Source organism: Dama dama, chromosome 33 (genome assembly GCF_033118175.1).
Source record: "Dama dama isolate Ldn47 chromosome 33, ASM3311817v1, whole genome shotgun sequence".
Lineage (NCBI taxonomy): Eukaryota > Metazoa > Chordata > Mammalia > Artiodactyla > Cervidae > Dama > Dama dama.
In genome coordinates, this window is record NC_083713.1 from 7923988 (window position 1) to 7944731 (window position 20744).

Consider the following 20744-nt stretch of genomic DNA (forward strand, 5'->3'; position numbering starts at 1 on the left):
ACATATTTTGGATACTTACAGACTTGTCTTCTGCTTTTTTAAAAAAAATAGTTTGACATTAAATCATAAGTATTTTCTTACACTATAGAAAATATTAACCATCAGTCTTCAAGTCAGCATGGTCAAAGACAAATATCGTATGACACTGCTTATATGTAGAATCTAAAAAAAATGGTACAAATGAACTTATTTACAAAACAGAAATAGAGTCACAGATGTAGAAAACAAATGTACAGTTTTTAAGGGACAAATGAAAGTCAAAGTGTTGGTTGCTCAGTGGTCGCTATTTGTGACCCCATGGACTGTGGCCCGCCAGGCTCTTCTGTCCATGGGATTCTCCAGGCAAGAATACTGGGGTGGGTTGTCATTCCCTTCTCCAGAAGATCTTCCCAACCCAGGGATCAAACCCAGGTCTCCTGCATTGCAGGCAGATTTTTTTCCGGCTGAGCCACCAGGCAAAGAGAGGGGGCATTAAGTTGGGGGACTGGAATTGACATACTTCATGGGTGCTAAGTTGCTTCAGTCATGTTTAACTATTTTTGACCCTATGGACTGTAGCATGCCAGGCTCCTCTGTCCATGGGATTTCCCAGGCAAAAATACCGGAGTGGGTGGCCATTTTTTTCTCCAGGGGAACTTCCCCACCCAGGGATCAAACACATCTCCTGCACTGGCAGGTGGATTCTTTACCACTGAGCCACCTGGGAAGCCCCACTTTGCTGTATAGAAGAAACAATTACAACATTGTAAATCAACTATTCAGTTCAGTTCAGCTAAGTTGCTCAGTTGTATCCGAGGAGGTGAATCCCATAGCATCAGAAAGTGCATTACAGAGATATAGTTTAATACAAGCAACTTCAGTTGAACTTCAGTTCAGTTCAGTCACTCAGTCATGTCCGACTCTTTGCGACCCCATGAACCGCAGCACCAGGCCTCCCTGTCCATCACCACCTCCCGGAGTTTACCCAAACCCATGTCCACTGAGTCGGTGATACCATCCAACTATCTCATCTTCTGTCTTCCCCTTCTCATCCTTCCCTCCATCTTTCCCAACATCAGGGTCTTTTTAAAATGAATCAGCTCTTTGCATCAAGTGGCCAAAGTATTGGAGTTTCAGCTTCAGCATCAGTCCTTCCAATGAACACCCAAGACTGATCTCCTTTAGGATGGCCTGGTTGGATCTCCTTGCAGTCCAAGGAACTCTCAAGAGTCTTCTCCAAAACCACAGTTCAAAAGTACCAATTCTTCGGTGCTCAGCTTTCTTTACAGTCCAACTCTCCCATCCATACATGACTACTGGAAAAACCATAGCCTTGACTAGACGGACCTTTGTTGGCAAAGTAATGTCTCTGCTTTTTAATATACTGTCTAGGTTGGTCATACCTTTCCTTCCAAGGAGTAAGCATTTTTCAATTTCATGGCTGCAATCACCATTTGCAGTGATTTTGGAGCCCAGAAAAAAAAAGTCAGCCACTGTTTCCCCATCTATCTGCCATGAAGTGATGGGACCGGATGCCATGATCTTAGTTTTCTGGATGTTGAGCTTTAAGCCAACTTTTTCACTCTCCTCTTTCACTTTCATCAGGAGGCTCTTTAGTTCTTCTTCACTTTCTGCCATAAGGGTGGTGTCATCTGCATATCTGAGGTTATTGATATTTCTCCCGGCAATCTTGATTCCAGCTTGTGCTTCCTCCAGCCCAGTGTTTCTCGTGATGTACTCTGCATATAAGTTAAATAAGCAGAGTGTCAATATACAGCCTTGATGTACTCCTTTTCCTATTTGGAACCAGTCTGTTGTTCCATGTACAGTTCTAACTGTTGCTTCCTGACCTGCAGATAGGTTTCTCAAGAGGCAGGTCAGGTGGTCTGGTATGCCCATCTCTTTCAGAATTTTCCACAGTTTATGTGATCCACACAGTCAAAGGCTTTGGCATGGTCAATAAAGCAGAAATCAACTATACTCCAATAAAAATTAATTTTTAAAAAAGGCAACATGGTGGTCCATGCTATAAATGTGCCATCATTTGTGTAACCATCATCCCTGGATGGACATGGGGTGGCATCACTACCACCCAGAACACTGCAGTGTACGAACCTGTGCTCACAGCTTTGTTTGCAATATGTCATCACAGGGAGATTCCAGAAGGGAACTTACTGAAACAAGGGGCCTGAATGCTTGGTCACTAACCTTTCTCGAGCAGCACATCAAGTGGTCCCTCCCAGCAGACAGTGTCCAGGAAACTTCAAGGACCTGGCCTGACTGCCGCATCAGTTGGTAGAGCTCAAAGGGAACTCCTGAGGGGCAGTCCTCTGAGAGCCTCGGGTTTTCTGTTGCTGAGGGTACCCCAAGTCCTGGGAATCAAGGAAAGAGTCTGGGAACTCAGCCTGCCGCAGCCTAAGAACTCTTACCTGTCACACATGTGGCCAGACTTGACTGTCCCACAGCCTACTGTTACTGCCACAATTCTCCTCAAGATGCAGAGTCTGCTAACCTTTAAAAATATATTTCTGACTTGAACCAAAAGGCTTCCATGAGACAACCTGTGTTCCATTCCATTCTGTCCAAAGGTCAAGCCCATTATAGTATCTGCATAGCAACTAAAAGCGCAGTGAGCATTGCTTTTTTTCTTTTTTTTTTTAATAAACTTTTTACCTTGTATTGGGGCACAGCCAACTAACAATGTTGTAATAAAAAAAAAACAATGTTGTAATAGTTTTAGGTGAACAGTGAAGAGATTCAGCCATAGGTATACATGTCCATATCCATGTCCAGCTGTCATGTGACTCTGAGCAGATATGAGAGTTCCATGTACAGAGGGTATTTGATTTCAGCTCTGCCAAACCCATCATAGAGCGACCTGAAGCAGCTTGTTTCCTAGTGGCCCCAATCTTCCTATCCAGCCTACCGAAGCCAAAGTTATCCATTAACACTAAAAAGTAGCACAACTGTAAGCACAGACGTCTGTGACTGAGTTACTGTTTACAGAGTTTTACAATTCTCTGTCTCAAAGAAAATGAGCATTTATAACTGCTTTCTATGTAATGGGTTCATGGCCTATGCCACTCATTCAACTTTCATCAAAACCTTACAAATTAGAGGTGCTTATCTAACTCTTTTCACAGTAAGGAAATTAAAACCAAAGAAGTTAAGAAACTTGCTTAAGTCTTGTGGCTAAAAGTGGTGGGGGCAAGATTTGAATGGAGGTCTGCCTGACTCCAGGGCTAGGGCTCACTGCACTATATTACACCACACCAACCTTCAAACAAACCTGGACTCCCTCAAGTTTGAATAAGACATCCACTTTTAGAGATTTTCAGGGAAGGTGCTTCTCCAATTTGCTCATCCTAGCCTAGGATCCAAACAGAATTTATCCTTTAATTTCTGTGATCACCAATGTCCTAGGACAAAATTATCTGAGAAGAAACCAAGCCTAAATGCTTCCCTGGAAACAGCTGTGCATAGTATGGAAAACATTCTATCTGTGTGGTTCAGACTTTCTTGACTTTGGCATTATTGACACTTCGAACTATATTATTGTTGGGAGGAGCTGTCCTGGGCACTGTGGTATTTTTTTAGCAGCATCCCTGGCCTCTACTCACTATGTGCACTCCCCCAGTGGTGCAATTAATTGCTTCCAAGTATTACCAAATGTCTCCTAGAGGGGAAAATCTTCTCCCATTGAGAACTAATACATAGCTCATAGGTTCGAGTACAATTAAGGCTGGGAGAAAGAGGAGGACAGCAAGGGCTAGATGGAATGGCTACTTGGAAGAAGTGATGCCAAAATTGGCCTCCTTGAATGGCAAAAAGATACAGCTCAGAAGATACAGGGGGTAGAGGGAAGGGGCTGGTGCTCCCTAGAGGATCTTCGTTCTGACACACCAAGAAAATGCCTATATCAACAGAGAAGTCTTAGTGCAGCATCCTCCCTGGATCAGCACCGTCACTAGACTGGGCAAATCTCAGAACCCAAGTCCTGATGGGCTGGAGGTGGGTGGGGGGGTGTCCATTAACTCTATCCAGGAGGAATGACTCATTCTGATTGGGCTTTTTCATAACCCATCTGAAGGACCCACCCAGAGGTTTGTCCAAAGGTTGGGGTTAGGGTTAGGCAACAGGAGGGACACAGTTGTGTTATAACCTGCTCTAAGGCCCACACTTGCCTGGCTTTAAGACCAAAGAAAGAGCTTGGAGTCAGTGAGAGCGATATCAGTGGTTTAATGGATGACAGAGTCAGAGCGAGGTCCTTGAGCGACACCCCCACTGGATGTGGCTAACAGCAGGCAGGACATGACAGCCAGTTATGGGGTGAAATTGACATCAGTTTGACTTATTAGTTACCAGGGAAACCAGCAGAGGGACACGCCTCTCGTTGCCTCTTTGATAAAAGCAATCACTAGCCAGGGCCTGTGGCAAATATGTAGGAAGGTCAGTCCTGTGAGTAGGATGTAGGTGAAGGAGGCCCTGGTTCAGCAGGGGATGTACAGAGAGCAAGAAAACAGTCGTCTTGAGTAACCTGACCACAAGGGCACAAAATATGTCATTTTCTCCTCTCTGGAAAACCATGGCAGTCCAGTGAATAAATCTCGGTCTTGGGCCCTGGAACTTAAAGTCCAGCTACTGGTCATAAACAGGGGGACCTCTGCCCCATGACCAGAGTCAATAGCATCCCGATGACTAATATGATTGCCCTGGGGAGTTGAAGTAGTGGAAGGAACAGCAAAATCTGATTACGTGGCAACTCAATAAACCAGCTAAATGATGCTGATGATGCTGATTGTGATAATGATGATAACACTTTGTCCAGCTCTTGGAAAAGGTTAAGGGTGAGAGGCCCATTGTTAAAAGCTTTATTTCTAAAGAAAAAAAGCAGCAGCAGCAGCAGCATTAGGATGGATTTCTTACCACTGATTGGAATGCTCTGTGTACACCAAGGTTAGTTTCTTTTCCTCCTGGTTCCACAGCTGGAATACTGTTTTCAGCCTCACTCATGATTAGGATCAACCATGGAATGAGGGTGAGTAATATGCTTCACTTCCCAGCCTGCCCATTTAAACCTCCTGCGCTAGCCTGCACAGTCTCTCTTTTCCTCTCTGTTGGTGGCATGAGGAGCATCCAAGAGTGGATTCTGGGGCCCTAGGGGGTGGTGGGGCCACAATATGGAAAAACCTTGGGTTCCTGAATGACTCTGGGGTGCAGAGTTCCACCACTGACCCCAGTACCCCTTTACAAGGACAAGAAATAAATTTTTTATTTCAAGTCACTGAAATTTGTTGTTGTTATAACAGTTAATCTACCATCTTCAAAACATGATCCCACTGCCGTCCAAATCTGCCTTTGTCTTTCAAACACCAGCACAAGCACTCTTCCCAGGTACTTGGCCCTGACTGCCACTCTAGCCTTGCCCCCCTTTTAATTTCTAAGGCACTCATTACAGACATCACATAACTTACCTGTTAGCATGTATTTTTTTTTTCAGAGTAGGACTTCCTGATTGATGGTACGTTTCTCAAGGCAAGAATCATATGTTACAGTTGTTTGTATCTTCACAATTCCTAACAACAACGATAATAATTAATATATATATTATGTCCCAGGAATCATTATTTATACATAAACACATTTCATTTCATAACAACTTTATGAGATGAATATCACTATTATCCCCAGCTTATAGATGATGTTTAGGCACAGAGAGGTTAAGCACTTTGTGCAAGGTCATCATAAGTTAGAAAGTGACAGAGCTAGGATTCACACCTAGAAACCTGAGTACTCAGTGAGTGCCCAATAATTATACCATCTTAACCATAAATGTTAAAGGACTGTGAGCTAGTATGTCCAGTTAAATTGCAGCCTGCTTTGGACAGGGAACCTTGGTATTGATCTTATTTGTTCTTGTACCTGAAGCTGGCCAGGTGCAGAGGAATTGTCACCCCCCACCACTGCAGGCCAGCTGGAAGCCAGCTCTGTGGGCAGGGCAGGGCAGGGCAGGGTTTGCTCTTAGTGCTGTCTGCCTTTACCACCTGGAAAAGGTGTCAAATAATTCAGGAAAACTCACGGCTACTTTAAACCAGTTTTGGAAAAAAAACAACTAACCTTTTTTCCTGCATAGTCCCAAAAGCAGAGATTACAACTTTTAGCAACTTCTCCTTTTTTTTAATATAATTAACTTTCCAGCTTTGTATCTCCTCTTAAATCCTGACTTTTAGAGCCAAATGGAAGTCTAGGGTCTTGAGGTAGCCCATTACGGAATTGCATTTGGAGATAGGACCTTTAAAGAAGTAATAATTAAGGTTGTGTGTGTGTGTGTGCATGCACACTCAGTTGTGTCCAACTTTCTGCAGCCCCATGGACTGTAACTACCAGGTTCCTCTTTCCATGGAATTTTCCAGGCAAGAATACTAGTAATTAAGGTTAAACAAGGTCATTAGGGTAGAGCCTTACTTAGTCCAATCTGACTGATGTCCTTAGGAGATTAAGACATAGAGATGAAGAGGGACAAAGCAGTGACAGAGGGGAAGGGCAGCTGCCTACAAGCCAGGGAGAGAATCCTTAGAAGAAACCAGCCCTGCTGCCACATTGATCTTGAACTTCCCACTTCCAAAACTGTGACAGAATAAATCCCTGTTGTTTAAACTGCCCAATCTGCGGTATTTGTGCAGCATCCCTATCAAACTAATATACCAAGTGATCAAGCTTATCACTTCCTGTGATACATCACATGCACAGTCTGTGATGAGGACAGTGGCTCATCTCTGTGGTGCCCTTCCCCCAAACTCACAATCCCAGTCTAATCATGAGAAAAACATCAGACAAACCAAACTGAAGGACATTCTACAAAACATTTTTCCAGGATGCCTCAAAACTGTCAACATCATGAAAAACAAGAGAAGTTTGAGAAGTTGTCATAGATCAGTGGGGACTAAGGAGGCCATACAATACTATATCCTGGTTGGGGTCCTAGGACAAAGAGAAGACACTAGTAGAAAAACTGCTGAAATCTAAATAAAGTCTTCTTGTGTTGTTGTTTAGTCGCTAGGTCATGTCCAGCTCTTTTGCAACCCCATGGATTGTAGCCTACCAGGATCCTCTGTCCATGAAATTTCTCACTAGAGTTTAATTAAGAATATGTATGATTCAGTGTTAGTTTCTGGCTTTTGAGAAAAGTAATGACAAATGGTAAGGTAGGTTGTTAATATTAGGGGGAACTGGATGAGGGATACATGGAAATTAAACTTGTTTGCAAATTTTCTGTAAATCTAAAATTATTCCAAAATCTAAAATATATTAAAAGACAAAGAGTCTGTTTGAGTTTCTGCTTTCAATTCTTTGGTATCCATACCAAGGAATAGATTTGTTGGGTCATATGGTAATCTTACGTTTAACTTTTTGAGGAATGGCCAAACTTTTTCACAGTGGATGCACAAGTCCCACTAGCAACTGTACAAAGATTTCAATTTCACTATATCCTCACCAACACTTGTTAGTTTCTGTTATTTTGATTACAGCCATTTTAGTTGATGTGACATGGTGTCCCACTGTGGTTTTGATTTGTGTTTTTCTAATGACCAGCGATGCTGAGCATCTTTTCATGTGCTTATTGCTACTTGTATATCTTTGGAGTAATGTCTATTCAAGTCCTTTGCCTGTTTTTAAATTGGGCTGTTTGTCTTCTTATTGCTGAACTGTAGGAGTTCTTCATATGTCCTAAATATTAAGCAATTATCAGCTATATGATTTGCAAAAATGTTCTCTTCTATGGATCATCTTTCTTCTCTCTTGGTTGTGCTCCTTTGATGTACAGATCTTTTTCATTTTATGAAGTCCACTTTATTATTCTTGTTACCTACGCCTTTGGTGTCATATTTAAGAAACTATCACTAACTCTAAGGTACATAGATTTGCTTGTATGCTTACTTCTAAAAGTTTTATAGCTTTAGCTCTTACATCTAGATCTGTGATCCATTTTGAATTAATTCTTGTATATGTTGTTAAGATAAGGGTCCAGTGTTTTGATATGTTGATGTCCAGTTTTCTGTCACCATTTGTTGAAGGGACTGTTCTTTCTCCACTGAATGGTCTTGGCATCCTAGTCAAGATCAGTTGACCGTAGATGTGAAGATTTATTTCTGGATTCTCAGTTCTATTCGATTGGTCTATATGTCTGTCCTTATGCCAGTACCACACTGCTTTGATTAATGAAGGTCTGTAGTAAAATTTGAAATCAGAAAGTGAAAGTCTCCCAACTTTTTCTTATTCAAAGTTGTTTTGACTCTTCAGGATTTCCTTGTGATTGCATATGAATTTTAGGACAGGTTTTTCCATTTCTGGAAAAAAAAAAAGTACTATTGGGGTTATGATAGGGATTGCATTGAATCCGTAGATCGTTTTGGGGCAGTGTTACCACTGTAAGTCTCCCAGTCCATGTATGTGAGGCATCTTTTTATTTACATATTCTGTGTTTTTATAGATGTTTGTATTTTCAGTGCACAAGTCTTTCACTTCTTTGGTTAACTTTATTCCTAAGTATTTAATTCTTTTTGATGCTCTGATAAATAGAATTGCTTTCTTAATTTCTTTTCAGATTGTTCATTACTAGTGTACAGAAAAAAACTAATCTTTGTGTGCCGATTTTGTGTGGCAACTTTGGTCTGCATAGAAGTATTATTCACAGTAGCCAAAAGGTGGCAAATATGCAAGTGTTCATCAACAGAAGAATGGATAAATAAAGTATATCTGTGCTTTGTATATATGGATAAATATGGATATCCATATATATGTACAATTGAATATTATTTAACCCTTAAAAATGAAGTTCTGACACATTCTACAACATGGATGAACCCTGAAAATATGCTAAGTGAAATAAACCAGTTACAAAAGGGCAGACATGGTATGCAATATATAGAATAGGCAAATTCATCGAGAAAACAGGTTAGAAGTTACCAGGGGCTGTGGGTAAGGGAAAATGAGGCGTTACTGCTTAATGGGTACAGAGTTTCTGTTTGGGATGATGAAAATTTTTTGAAATAGTGGTGACGGCTATATAACATTATAAATATAGTGAATTGTACACTTAAAATGGCAAGTTTTATGTTATATATATTTTAACAGTATTAAAAAATAGCTTAAAAAAAGACTGTGAAGTTCACTTGGTCCAACCATGATTTCACAGCTGAACCCCTTTATGACATAGTGATGGTCTCGGCTCCCACATTTCCAAAGAGGTGGTGCTCATCACAAACCAAAACCAAAGTCAACTAAAACAAAACAAAAACAAAGAGTCATTTTGTAACTTAAAAAAAAATTCTTTTAAGTTGATTAAGTCTTTATTTATTTATTTTGACTGCATGGCATGTGGAATTTCCTGACCAGGGGTTCAACCCGCAGCTTCTACATTGGGAGAGCACAGCCTTAACCACTGGACCTTCAGGGACGTCCTTCCTTTTGTAATTTGAATAATTACTCAGCCACATACATAATTGTGTGTTGAAGAGGCTGTGCTCAGGACAGGGCACACATCTACACAAAGACGGTTTCTATACAAAGCAAGACCAGAATCCATGAAGATATCTCTGCCTGATCGTTGGGCCTAGAGATGGGGCCCAAGCATAGCAAATTGATCTGGGTAGCTTCCACATCATGATCAACTAGAGACTGGCACTTCTGGTTTTCAGGTTATGAGTAGTAAGCCCATTAGTGGGGTGTGAAGTCAATTTGATATGCTGACCTAAAACAATCGGTTATTTTACCAGCAAAAAAGGTTTATTCAGAAACAGCAAAGAATTGCAGTTCACGACATGCAATCTATGGTGAACTGCAGATATATCCAGAGAACAAAAGAGAGGACCATTTTCTTTGTAGAGGAGGGGGCACTGGGAGAGGCTGTTAAACAGAGTCCACTGAATGAAACTTCTAATTTGCAGTGTAGCGGCTTTTCGTTGGCTGAGTTGTAACAGCTTCTCACTGGCTGTTGGTTGCCAGCCCAGGAAAAATTCTTCCTAGCTCCTGCTGGGTAATAGAGCAGTAATCTTCTTCCTGTTGGAGATGTAAAGATACTTCTCTGTCTGTTGGGTCTGTAACCGATGTGAAGCGGTAGAGCATTAGCGCTCCCCTTTCTGACCTACTGACTCCATTGAGGCTTCTGCTTATCCATTTCACAGGTATAATATGACAAAATCAGAGCTGAGTAGAAGTTACCATGTGGAACAAGACTACATGTTTCATGTTTTTAACAACCTTAGACGCTTATGTGCACCATTTTCCCTTGTCCTCCCTTCCCTCAACAGAAAACCAATGTTTTGTTTCTTATACAATCTCAAATTAAAAAAACATAGTTAAAAGCAACAACAAATATATGTACTCTTCTCCTTTTCACAAGAGATAGCATACTCTGTTCTGCGCTTTGCCTTTTTTCACAGTTTAGAAATCTTTTTATGTATCAGTAAGAGAGTTTCTTTGCTTTTCATTATGGCTATATAACATACCATTGTACAGATGTATCATAATTTTGTGATCATTCCTGATTGGATATTTAGGTTATTTCCAGCATTTTTCAATTAGTGCTGCAATAAGTAATTTTGTAGATACATCATTTGTACATAGCCACGTGTATTTGTAGGATACATTTTCTGAAGTTCAATTACTAGGCTAAGGGCATATGCATTTGTAATTTTTATAAATATTGCCAGCTTACTTTCTGGCAAGTAGTAAGAAAGTAAAGGCTGCTGTAATAAACTTCCACCAGTATCCTGGGAGAGGGGCTCTTCTTCCATGGCCTCACCAGTGGAATGCTCTCAGATTTTTGCAATCTGAGAAGTGAAAAATAGTATCTCAATACAATTTTAATTTGCTTTGATCTTGTTTTAGGATATCTTTTATGAATTTTAGAACCCTTAATATTTTCTCTTTTGTGGATTGTCATATCTTTTGTCCATTTTTTTTTACTGGTTTATTGGTCTTTTTCTATTGAGTTATTGATTTCTAGGGTCTCTATATTCATAAAGGAGATTAACCTTTTGTTCTATAAATTTTTTAAAGATTTTTTTTAATGTGGACCATTTTTTTCTTAATTTTATTTTTTTATTGAAGTATAGCTGATTTAGTTGTACCAATCTCTGCTGTAGAACAAAGTGACTAAGTTATAAACATATAGACATTCTTTTTTTAATATTTTTTTCCATTATGGTTTATCACAAGATCCTGAATATAGTTCCTGGTGCTACACTGTGGGACCTTATTTATCATAAGACATTTAAATTCAACAGCCTGAGGCCTGACTTTGACCTGGTCCTTGCTCAGCACAAGTGGAAATGTTAAACATCATCCTTAGTAATAGATCTGTTGATGTTTACGACTAAGTGAATTGTACTGTACTGTACTGTTAGTAATAGAGCAGAACAGTACTGAAGACCTGAGCCAGGAAATTCCCTTTTATCAAATGACACAAAGTCTACCCTCTGGTTTAAAAGTTCCAGGTAACAAAATGGAAAATAAATTCATATTTAAAATGTAGCCCACCAGGCTTCTCTGTCTATGGGATTTCCCAGGCAAGAATATTGGAGTGTGTTCCCATTTTCTTCTCCAGTGTAATGTGGACCATTTTTAAAGTTTTTATTGAATTTGTTACAATATTGCTTCTGTTTCATGTTTTGGTTTTTTGGCCAGGAGGCATGTGGGATCTTAGTTGTATGACCAGGGATGGAACTTCACCTAGAAAGTGAAGTCTTAATCACTTTTCTTAACCACATAGAGAAGGCTCTATGACAGTTGAATAAAAAATTTTTAAATTCTTAGTCATTTATCTTTTGGCTTTGTTAATGGTGTGTTGTTTCTGCCAGCATATGTTTTTACAGTTGTTTTACTATTATGTTTAATTTTTTGTGTGTAGTCAACATTTTCAGACTTTTATGGCTTTTGGCTTTTCGATCTTTGTCTGAAAGTTTTTTTTTCCCCTCTATTTTTATTAGGGAATTCTTAGGTGGGGTTTTGGTTGTTCACATAAAGTTTTGCCATTTACAGTACTCTATGACTATTTTGTTAATTTCATATATTCTGGCCATCCTTCCATGTGAGGGCTAAAGGTTCAATTAAATTGTATTAGTGGCGGTGTGGTGTGCCATGGTATTGATATTTAATGATTCATTATCCACTACTCGTGGGCTTTCAAGTGGGTCCAACTTTTCAGTATTCTGAGTGATGTGGTAGGACAAATCTTGCATGTGTCTTAGGGAGTGGTGAGTCTGGGATGGGAGAACACTGCAGAGAGCGGGAAAGCAGGCTTAGAATGCACTTGTTTCATTTGTTTCTTCACCTGCAGGGACCCCTAGTGGCTCAAGCACAAGAAGGCAGGTCAGACTTGGAGACGGCTTCTCTCACAGAGAATAATAAAATAATAATGAAACAGAGAATAATGAAAATAGTGGTCACTCACCTAGAGCTAGACATTCTGGAGTGTGAAGTCAGGTGGGCCTTAGGAAGCATTACTACGAACAAAGCTAGTGGAAGTGATGGAATTCCAGCTGAGTTATTTCAAATCCAAAGATGGTGCTCTTAAAATACAATATGTCAGCAAATATGGAAAATTCAGCAGTGGCCACAGGACTGGAAAAGGTCAGTTTTCATTCCAATCTCAAAGAAAGGCAGTGTCAAAGAATGCTCAAACTACTACACACCTGTGCTCATTCCATATCCTAGCAAGGTAATGTTTAAATTCCTTTCAGCTAGGCTTCAGCAGAATGTGAACTAAGAATTTCCAGATGTAGTAGCTGGATTTAGAAAAGGTGAAGGAATCCATGATCAAATTACCTACATTGATTGGATAAGAGAGAAAGTAAGGGAATTCTAAAAGAGATCTGCTTCACTGACTATGCTTAAGCCTTTGACTGTGTGGATCACAACAAACTGTGGAAAATTCTTAAAAAGATGGACATACTGAACCACCTTATCTGTTTCCTGAGAAATCTGTATGCACGTCAAGAAGCAATAGTTAGAACTAGACATGGAACAATGGACTGGTTCAAAATTGGGAAAGGATTACGTCAAGGGTATATATTGCCACCCTGCTTATTTAACTTCTATGCAGAATATGCCATTAAAATACCAGGTTGGATGAATCACAAGCTGGAATCAAGATTGCCAGGAGAAATATCAACAACCTCAGATATGAATATGACACCACTCTTGTGGAAGAAAGTGAAGAGAAGCTAAAGAGCCTCTTGATGAGGGTGAGAGAGGAAAATGAAAAAGCTGGCTTAAAAACTCAATACTCAAAAAACTAAGAGCATGGCATCCAGTCCCATCACCTCATGGCAAATAAAAGGGGGAAAAGTGAAAACAGTGACAGATATCTTCTTGGGCTCCAAAATCACTGTGGACAGTGACTGCAGCCATGAAATTAAGACACTTGCTCATTGGAAGGAAAGCTTTGACAAACCTAGACAGTGTATTAAAAAGCACTTTGCCAGCAAATGTCTGTATAGTCAAAGCTATAGTTTTTCCAGGACTTATATGTGGATGTGAGAGTTGGACCATAAAGAAGGCTGAGTGTCAAAGAGTTGATGCTTTCAAATTGTGCCACTGGAGAAGACTCTTGAGAGTCTCTTGGACAGCAAGGAGATCAAACCAGTCAATCCTAAAGGAAATCAACCCTGAATATTCATTGGAAGGACTGATGTTGAAGCTCCAATACTTTGGCCACCTGATGGGAGGGCAGGAGGAAAGGGGGGCAACAGAAAATGAGATGGTTGGATAGCATCACCAACTTAATGGAGATGAGTTGGAGCAAACTCTGGGAGATAGTGAAGGACAGGGAAAGCTGGCATGCTACAGTCCATGGGGTTGCAAAGAGTCAGACATGACTTAGCGACTGAACAACAACAACAACAAGGGGCCTTGAAATCTGATTCAACTCCCTCATCTAACACAATAAGCTCAGAGCTTGACACAGAACCCAGATTTCTGATCCCCAAGCCTGAAGTTCTGCCACTGCCAGGCTGCTCTTCATATTGTATGACTTTTCACTCCCAGAAATATTCAGCAAGTTGCAGTGTCTCAAAAGGCTGGAAGGATAATTCTTGCATGGTTATCAGTCAAGGGAAACAGAGTTCAGGACTACCACAAGCTCGTTTCTCCCATGTCTCTCATGTCTCTTCTCTATCTTTAGTATACTTAGAGAGAAAAAATAGCCTCCCTGCTGAGTGGCCTCTCTACCACCAGCTGTGCTGGGACTGGAACGAGGAGTGGAGAGAGATGGTGGTCTTCAAAATGCAAGGCAGCCAAGACTCAGAAAGCCTATCTGTTCTGCTCCAAGATCTGTCCTTTGGAGGCTCTGAAAGACAGCCACCTGGTGGAAAGGGGCTCTGGAAAACTCTCCTGGATCTGTGTTTGCATTTGCAAGCACAATGCTTTAACTAAGACTCTTATGTTTGTTTCAAAAAGCCTGTCCTATCTCACTAAGTTAATGGCTTCTTGAGTATAAAACATAGATCTGACACTTTCCTTACAGCCTTCTGACTCTCTGCACATTATGCTGTGTTAAGTCTGCTTCTACTTCTCCATTCTCTAAACCATCAGGACAGTTAGAATTTTTATGTTAAAATTCAGTCATTATCCTTTTGTAATTGCATTGCTTAGCCCAATTACTTTCATAGCTGTTGGTTGTATACCTTGGGTAAACTACAAGATCTTTATTGACAGGATTTGCAGTGGGTTCTCTTCTTGGATTTCTGCCCTATTCACTCACCTTATTACACAGGTACAATCTCTTAGAAGAGAGGTAGATCTCTTTGGAAGAGAGGTGGATCCTGGGCCCTTTTCTACTAAATGGAAATGAATTTTTAAATTTTCTACCTTTAGTTCCAGGCACTGTTAATTCCTTGCTATTTCGATTTTCACAATAGCTTAAGAAGATGTCATTCCTACAGCTGAAGGGGTAGACTGGGACTTCAAAGCTATTTTCCACTGTATGTATGTATGTATATACACTGTATGTATAGGACTGCCTATGAACTTTCTTGCAAGAAAATGGTAATTTCTAGAGAAACCATCCCTCTCTCTTCCTTTCCATGTCCTTTTCTGTAGCCTAGAACTGGGTTTTGCCAAGTAATCTGACTGGTTAACAATGGTTCCAGGATTATCAAAGCTGGGATGTGGCTTCACTAATGACATTCTGAGAATTCATAGCATAGCTGCTGCTGCTGCTGCTGCTAAGTCACTTCAGTCGTGTCCGACTCTGTGCGACCCCATAGATGGCAGCCCACCAGGCTCCTCTGTCGCTGGGATTCTCCAGGCAAGAACACTGGAGTGGGTTGCCATTTCCTTCTCCAATGCATGAAAGTGAGAAGTGAAAGAGAAGTTGCTCAGTCATGTCCAACTTGTAGCAACCCCATGGACTGCTCCCAGGCTGCTCCCCGTGGACTGCAACCCCATGGACTGCTCCCAGGCTTCTCCGTCCATGGGATTTTCCAGGCAAGAGTACTGGAGTGAGTTGCCATTGCCTTGTCCACATAACATAGCTAACATCATAAAATTCATAAATCTGAACTCCAAGGTAGAATGTGGACTTTTCAGGGCACCACATGGGTCCTTATAGCAGGCTAGGTATGCCTAGAAATCCAATCCAAGATGTATGCTTTGCCAACCAACGAAAGGCCCTATTTCTGCAAGGCTACACCTCCTCGGGAATATTTCCTATACTTCCTCCAATCTAAAGGCAGTAATGTTGTCTTCTCCATTTAAGACAAAAATAAGCAAGAAAATCGACTTTATTCAGGGTATTGCAATAGGGAGAGTACACCAGATATGAAGATCAGAGTATCTAGTACAGGGGAGATGGGGTTGTCTAGACTTTCCTAGGAAGGAATGTGTGATGATTTATAGTTGTGATTGATTTGCAATCAGAAGTTTCAAACAGTAACGAGAACAGAAAAATGCTTATTCCAGCATCTATTTATTTGGGGACTTCCCTGGTAGCTCAGCTGGAAAAAAATCTGCATGCAATGCAGGAGACTTCTGTTCAATTCCTGGGTCATGAAGTTCCCCTAGAGAAGGGATAGGCTACCCACTCCAGTATTATTGGGCTTCCCTGGTGGTTCAGACGGTAAAGAATCCGCTAGCACACCTGGGTTCCATCCCTGGGCTGGGAAGATCCCCTAGAGGAGGGCATGGCAACCCATTTCAGTATTCTTGTCTGGAGAGTCCCCACGGACAGAGGAGCCTGGAGTCTCAAAGAGTCAGACACGACTAAGCGACTAAGCACAGCACAGCACTAGTTTTAGAGGGGCAAAGACAGGAACAGAAAGTTGCAAGATCTGAGCAGGTTCAGAAGAAAGGGGAAAGGTCTTCTGCCTTGTCATGGGTAAACTAGGCGGTCATCTCTAAGTCTTCCAGGTCTCATGGAAAAGAGCGGAGAATAACCTTTACTTGAGAGATAGGAAGAGGGATGGTTCTTTACAGTCAGCGTTCTGACATGGTAGTTTATCAACCATTGTTGTTTCTCACAAGCATGTAGGGCTCAAGTGAAGTTCGACAATGTCACTACAGCAAGATTTCATCCGGGAACCCTTCCGGAAGCAAAAACCTGTACTTCCTATTGTAAACCAAATGGTTTCTTAAGATGGAAATTAAGTCGTAATTTTTAAAAAGAAAGGACGAAAAATGCCTTGAAAAGAGGCTCTTTTGATCAGGCCACTTATTAACACATCATAGCTCGCTAGGCTTCGAACTACAAGTCCCAGAAGAAAATGCGCCACTTACCGTACTAAGGGCGGGAATCAAGCGCCTCGCTGCATGATGGGAACGATAGTTAATTTCCGTATTATGGAAAATTTAATTTTAGCGAGTCTTCATTTTTCGGAACAATACTCCAGAAGGTACTCAAACAAAGCACGGGCGGAGAACCCATAAAGTAACACTATCATCTCCACGGGGAACAGACCAGGTTCCTCCAAGAAGATTTTAATTGCAGTCGGGGCTCCCGCTCAATTTCCCCACAAGTTTCCTTTCCGGCCATGCCGTGCGTCATACCGTTGAGTCTTCTCATTGGCCAGATGTCATGTGACGGCGCCTGCGCACTGCATTCTTTTGAGGGTCGGGGGCAGACGCCATTTTGGCTCAGAGGTGCTTCTGGGAAGTAGCTCACTGACCCGCGCGCCTTGGTCGCCAGCAGGGTACGGCCTTTTCTGCCGGCGTTTGTAGGTCCAAGTGTGCGCGTCTGCCGCCGTTGCTGCCTTACTCTCCGCAGTCTCCCCAAACTCCAGTTGGGCGGGAGCCTCTGAGCCCCGGGCCGCGCTATCGGTGGTCACAGCGCCGGCAAGGAAGTGACGGGGGCGGCGCGGGGCCCAGACACTCCCCGCCGAGGGCCGCCTGCCATGGACTCGGAGTATTACAGCGGCGACCAGTCAGGTGAGGCAGGGACGTAGGGGACAGGGCTGGGGGGCGGTGCGGTTACCCGACCGGGCTTGGCCACGCACTCCCGCGGGGAAGGGAAGGAAGCCCCAGAAACCTCTCCCGGGACTGGGTCTGATGTTGACTGAGGCGTAGCGGGGAGAGCTGGCAGCCCGGCTGCGGACCCAGAAGTTAGAACCTTGGAGAGGGAATTCTGGACGGAAAGCCGTCTTCCAGATCGGCGAAGGATGTTGCTGAAGTGGGAGCCCCTTGTGTATATCAAATGCTTACTGTGTGCAAAGTACTAGGAATGGCCTCTCTTGATAGGGAATTTCTTTGAGCAGTTGAGAGTGATTTTCGAGAATCCCGGGGAGCTAGCTGTTCAGTGGGGGTGCAGGATCTTACCTAGACTTTTCACTTGAAGTTGAAACTGGTTTGACTACGCCTGCAAACTAGTTTCTCCCATTAAAGAAAACATCGGAGTTGAGTTGTATACGTATTTTAGAATAAGGTGTGTACCTCTGGGGCTTACTAGTGATTTTTGTGCCTTTCCTTCAACTTGAGATCTTTCCCCTTTCTCCTCCCTTAAGTTCTTTCTTTTTCTGTTTATAAACACGGGGCCCCACTCTGTTAACACAGTGCTGGGCACTGGGGAACCCAAGACGAATAAGGCAGAACCTCATGGGGAATAAAAACATTACTTTTGCTTTCCTATTGTGTTCTAGTTCCATTGAGTATTATCTGTCAGAAGTGCTTAAATAAATTTCTAAGCATTAACTACCTTCTTTTCTGTTTTGCGTTCACATAGATTCTAATATGTGACGATGAATAGCAGTGACTGCAAACACGTTTCCAAACATATTCTACTGTTTCGCTTTAAACGTTTTCCTGATGTTTTCAAGATAGTTGTCAGTTCATTTGTGTTTTTAAATTTAATATGCTGAAAGACATGAGAAATTAGCAATTTCCTGACTTTTTTTTTTTAGCCGTTTTTTTGATGTTTATCCCCGTATTCCTAACTTATGCTATCTTGTTGCATCCTTTTTAGGCATTCTGTAATTATTTCCTATTATGCTAGGACAGGGTTTTAACCTCTTCTGACCTTCCTCACCCCAATTCTGACCGTTGAAGCATAACTTTTCATTATACTTCAAATTTTTTTTTATTCAGTTCAGTTTTCAGTCGTGTCCGACTCTTTGCGACCCCATGAATGGCAGCACGCCAGGCCTCCCTGTCCATCACCAACTCCTGGAGTTTACTCAAACTCATGTCCCTTGAGTCTGTGATGCCATCCAATCATCTCATCCTCTGTTGTCCCCTTCTCCTCCTGCCCCCAATCCCTCCCAACATCAGGGTCTTTTCCAGTGAGTCAACTCTTCACATCAGGTGGCCAGAGTATTGGAGTTTCAGCTTCAGCATCAGTCCTTCCAATGAACACCCAGGACTGATCTCCTTTAGGATGGACTGGTTGAATCTCCTTGCAGTCCAAGGGACTCTCAAGAGTCTTCTCCAACACCACAGTTCAAAAGCATCGATTTTTTGGCACTCAGCTTTCTTCACAGTCCAACTCTCACATCCATACGTGACCACTGGAAAAACCATAGCCTTGACTAGATGGACCTTTGTTGGCAAAGTAATGTCTCTGCTTTTTAATATGCTATATAATAAAAAGGTTAAATATATGTATATTCAATACTCCTTAGCTGAGTATAATAGTTCACTAGTATGATAGTGATTTCATTCTTAAACTTCTTTTGTTTTTTGGTTTCCCTGTAGTTAGCTGGTTCATATTTTAAATTTCGTTTTTATTAAACTTTTAACCAAGACTTCCTGTATCCTCCAACAGCTCTAAATTCCTCTCAGTACAATTTTTCTTTGTATTTTTAAAGTATTGGTTAAAGATAGGTAGCAATTTGTTTTATAATAGTATAGTGGTATATACTTTTACTTCCAGGAGTTTACACTATTTCTGGAATGGAATGCTGTATGCTCTTCATTCGTAAACAAATACTATACCAGGTAGTGTTCTCCACTCCAGGGATTCATCAGTGAACTAGAATCTCTGCTCTTTTGGCACTTTTATTCAAGTGAGGAAAGAATCACATTAAACAAAATTAACTTGGAAACTCAGGTAGTCCATTAGTGGGTGGTAAGTAAGTGCTGTGGAGAAAATAGACTTCATTATTTTAACAAAGTTGAAAGTGCACACAGTTATTTAGAATTTGTTGACTTGGTTCTTAGTGGCATTTCTTAAGCTTCATGTTCCTTTAATGATATATTTTCACTGCCACATGTGTCAACAGTACAGGTTATGACTGTTAGTATTTATGTACGTATTGTACTTGTTCACAAATTAGTTATGCTTCATCAGTGGTGACCTTTGCTCTTACCTTATTCTTGATTTATTGTGTTCATTTCAGTTGAGGATGTCATCCATCTTACTCCTTAAGTGGGTTTTTGTTTTATTTTTAAGCAGATGATGGTGGCGCTACCCCAGTACAGGATGAACGGGATTCAGGGTCAGACGTTGAGGATGATGTAAATGAGCAGCACTCTGGATCAGACACTGGAAGTGTAGAACGTCATTCAGAGGTATTGGCTAAACAACATCTTTGGGGAGGCTTTTCCCTTGCTTATTCTATGAGACTTGTTTTATTTAGGAGATGTAGAGACCCTGTCACAGGGTCTAGGCTGCAAACCCTTCAAAAATAATAGAGAACTGCTTTAAAAATAAATAGGGCTAGTCTGGTTACTTATGAAATCATAGGGAGTAAGTACTGATTGAGTCTCATTTTGGATATTAGGCAGTCTCAACTGTGCTTATGGATTCAGAAAATAGGTCAGGTGTTTGATATTTGACTAGGCTTCCTCATTCCCAGAATGATGTCTTAATGGGACAGTGAGGATTTGCACTCTGAAGAAATACCAATGGAAACAAAGTTATGGGGGTTATCACCTATTACCTTTGTGTCATTTTAATTTGCTTGCCTGGTTATGCAGTCTGTACTGCACAATGTTAACAAAATAAAATTGAGGCTTTTTAAAAAATTCAGCTGTAAGTTTTCAGTAAAACACAAACTGAAGTGTAGGAATGATAAAGATGGCCAATATGCCATATATTTTGCTTAACTACACATGCACAGAAAATTGCCCAGTTTTAGGTTATTACATGCAATAATAGATGCAATTGTTAGAGACTGTATTATTGACTCTGTCCTTTGATATGTCGCTAGTGTAGCCATATATCCAACAAATATTTATTGAGCAACTGCTATGTGTCAGGCTCTTTTGACATATGAGTGACTTAATGAGGTTCCACTGCCACGAAAATCCTTCTTTTTTTTCTTGTTTTCCAGTAG

General features: G+C 41.3%; 1 protein-coding gene and 1 long non-coding RNA gene across 6 annotated transcripts in view; one reads left to right on the top strand and one right to left on the bottom strand.

Moving 5' to 3' along the window:
- On the bottom strand, positions 1–16945 carry LOC133051061 (uncharacterized). The gene is made up of 4 exons (XR_009691769.1): positions 16756–16945; positions 5454–5555; positions 2188–2351; positions 1–1718 (listed from the first exon to the last, which is right to left on the bottom strand). It is a non-coding gene; the product is annotated as an uncharacterized LOC133051061 (long non-coding RNA).
- A 319-nt stretch (positions 16946–17264) lies between these two features.
- IWS1 (interacts with SUPT6H, CTD assembly factor 1) overlaps positions 17265–20744 on the top strand; it is a 48985-nt gene continuing 45505 nt past the window's right edge. For 3 of the 5 annotated variants that reach the window (XM_061135426.1, XM_061135430.1, XM_061135428.1), the window contains exons 1-2: positions 17266–17403; positions 19859–19977. In XM_061135426.1, the coding sequence (XP_060991409.1) occupies positions 17370–17403; positions 19859–19977 (153 nt within the window). In that variant the 5' untranslated portion in view covers positions 17266–17369. Of the gene's footprint in view, positions 17404–19858; positions 19978–20744 lie in introns of all 5 variants that reach the window. The other 2 variants (XM_061135429.1, XM_061135431.1) reach the window with 1 other exon arrangement.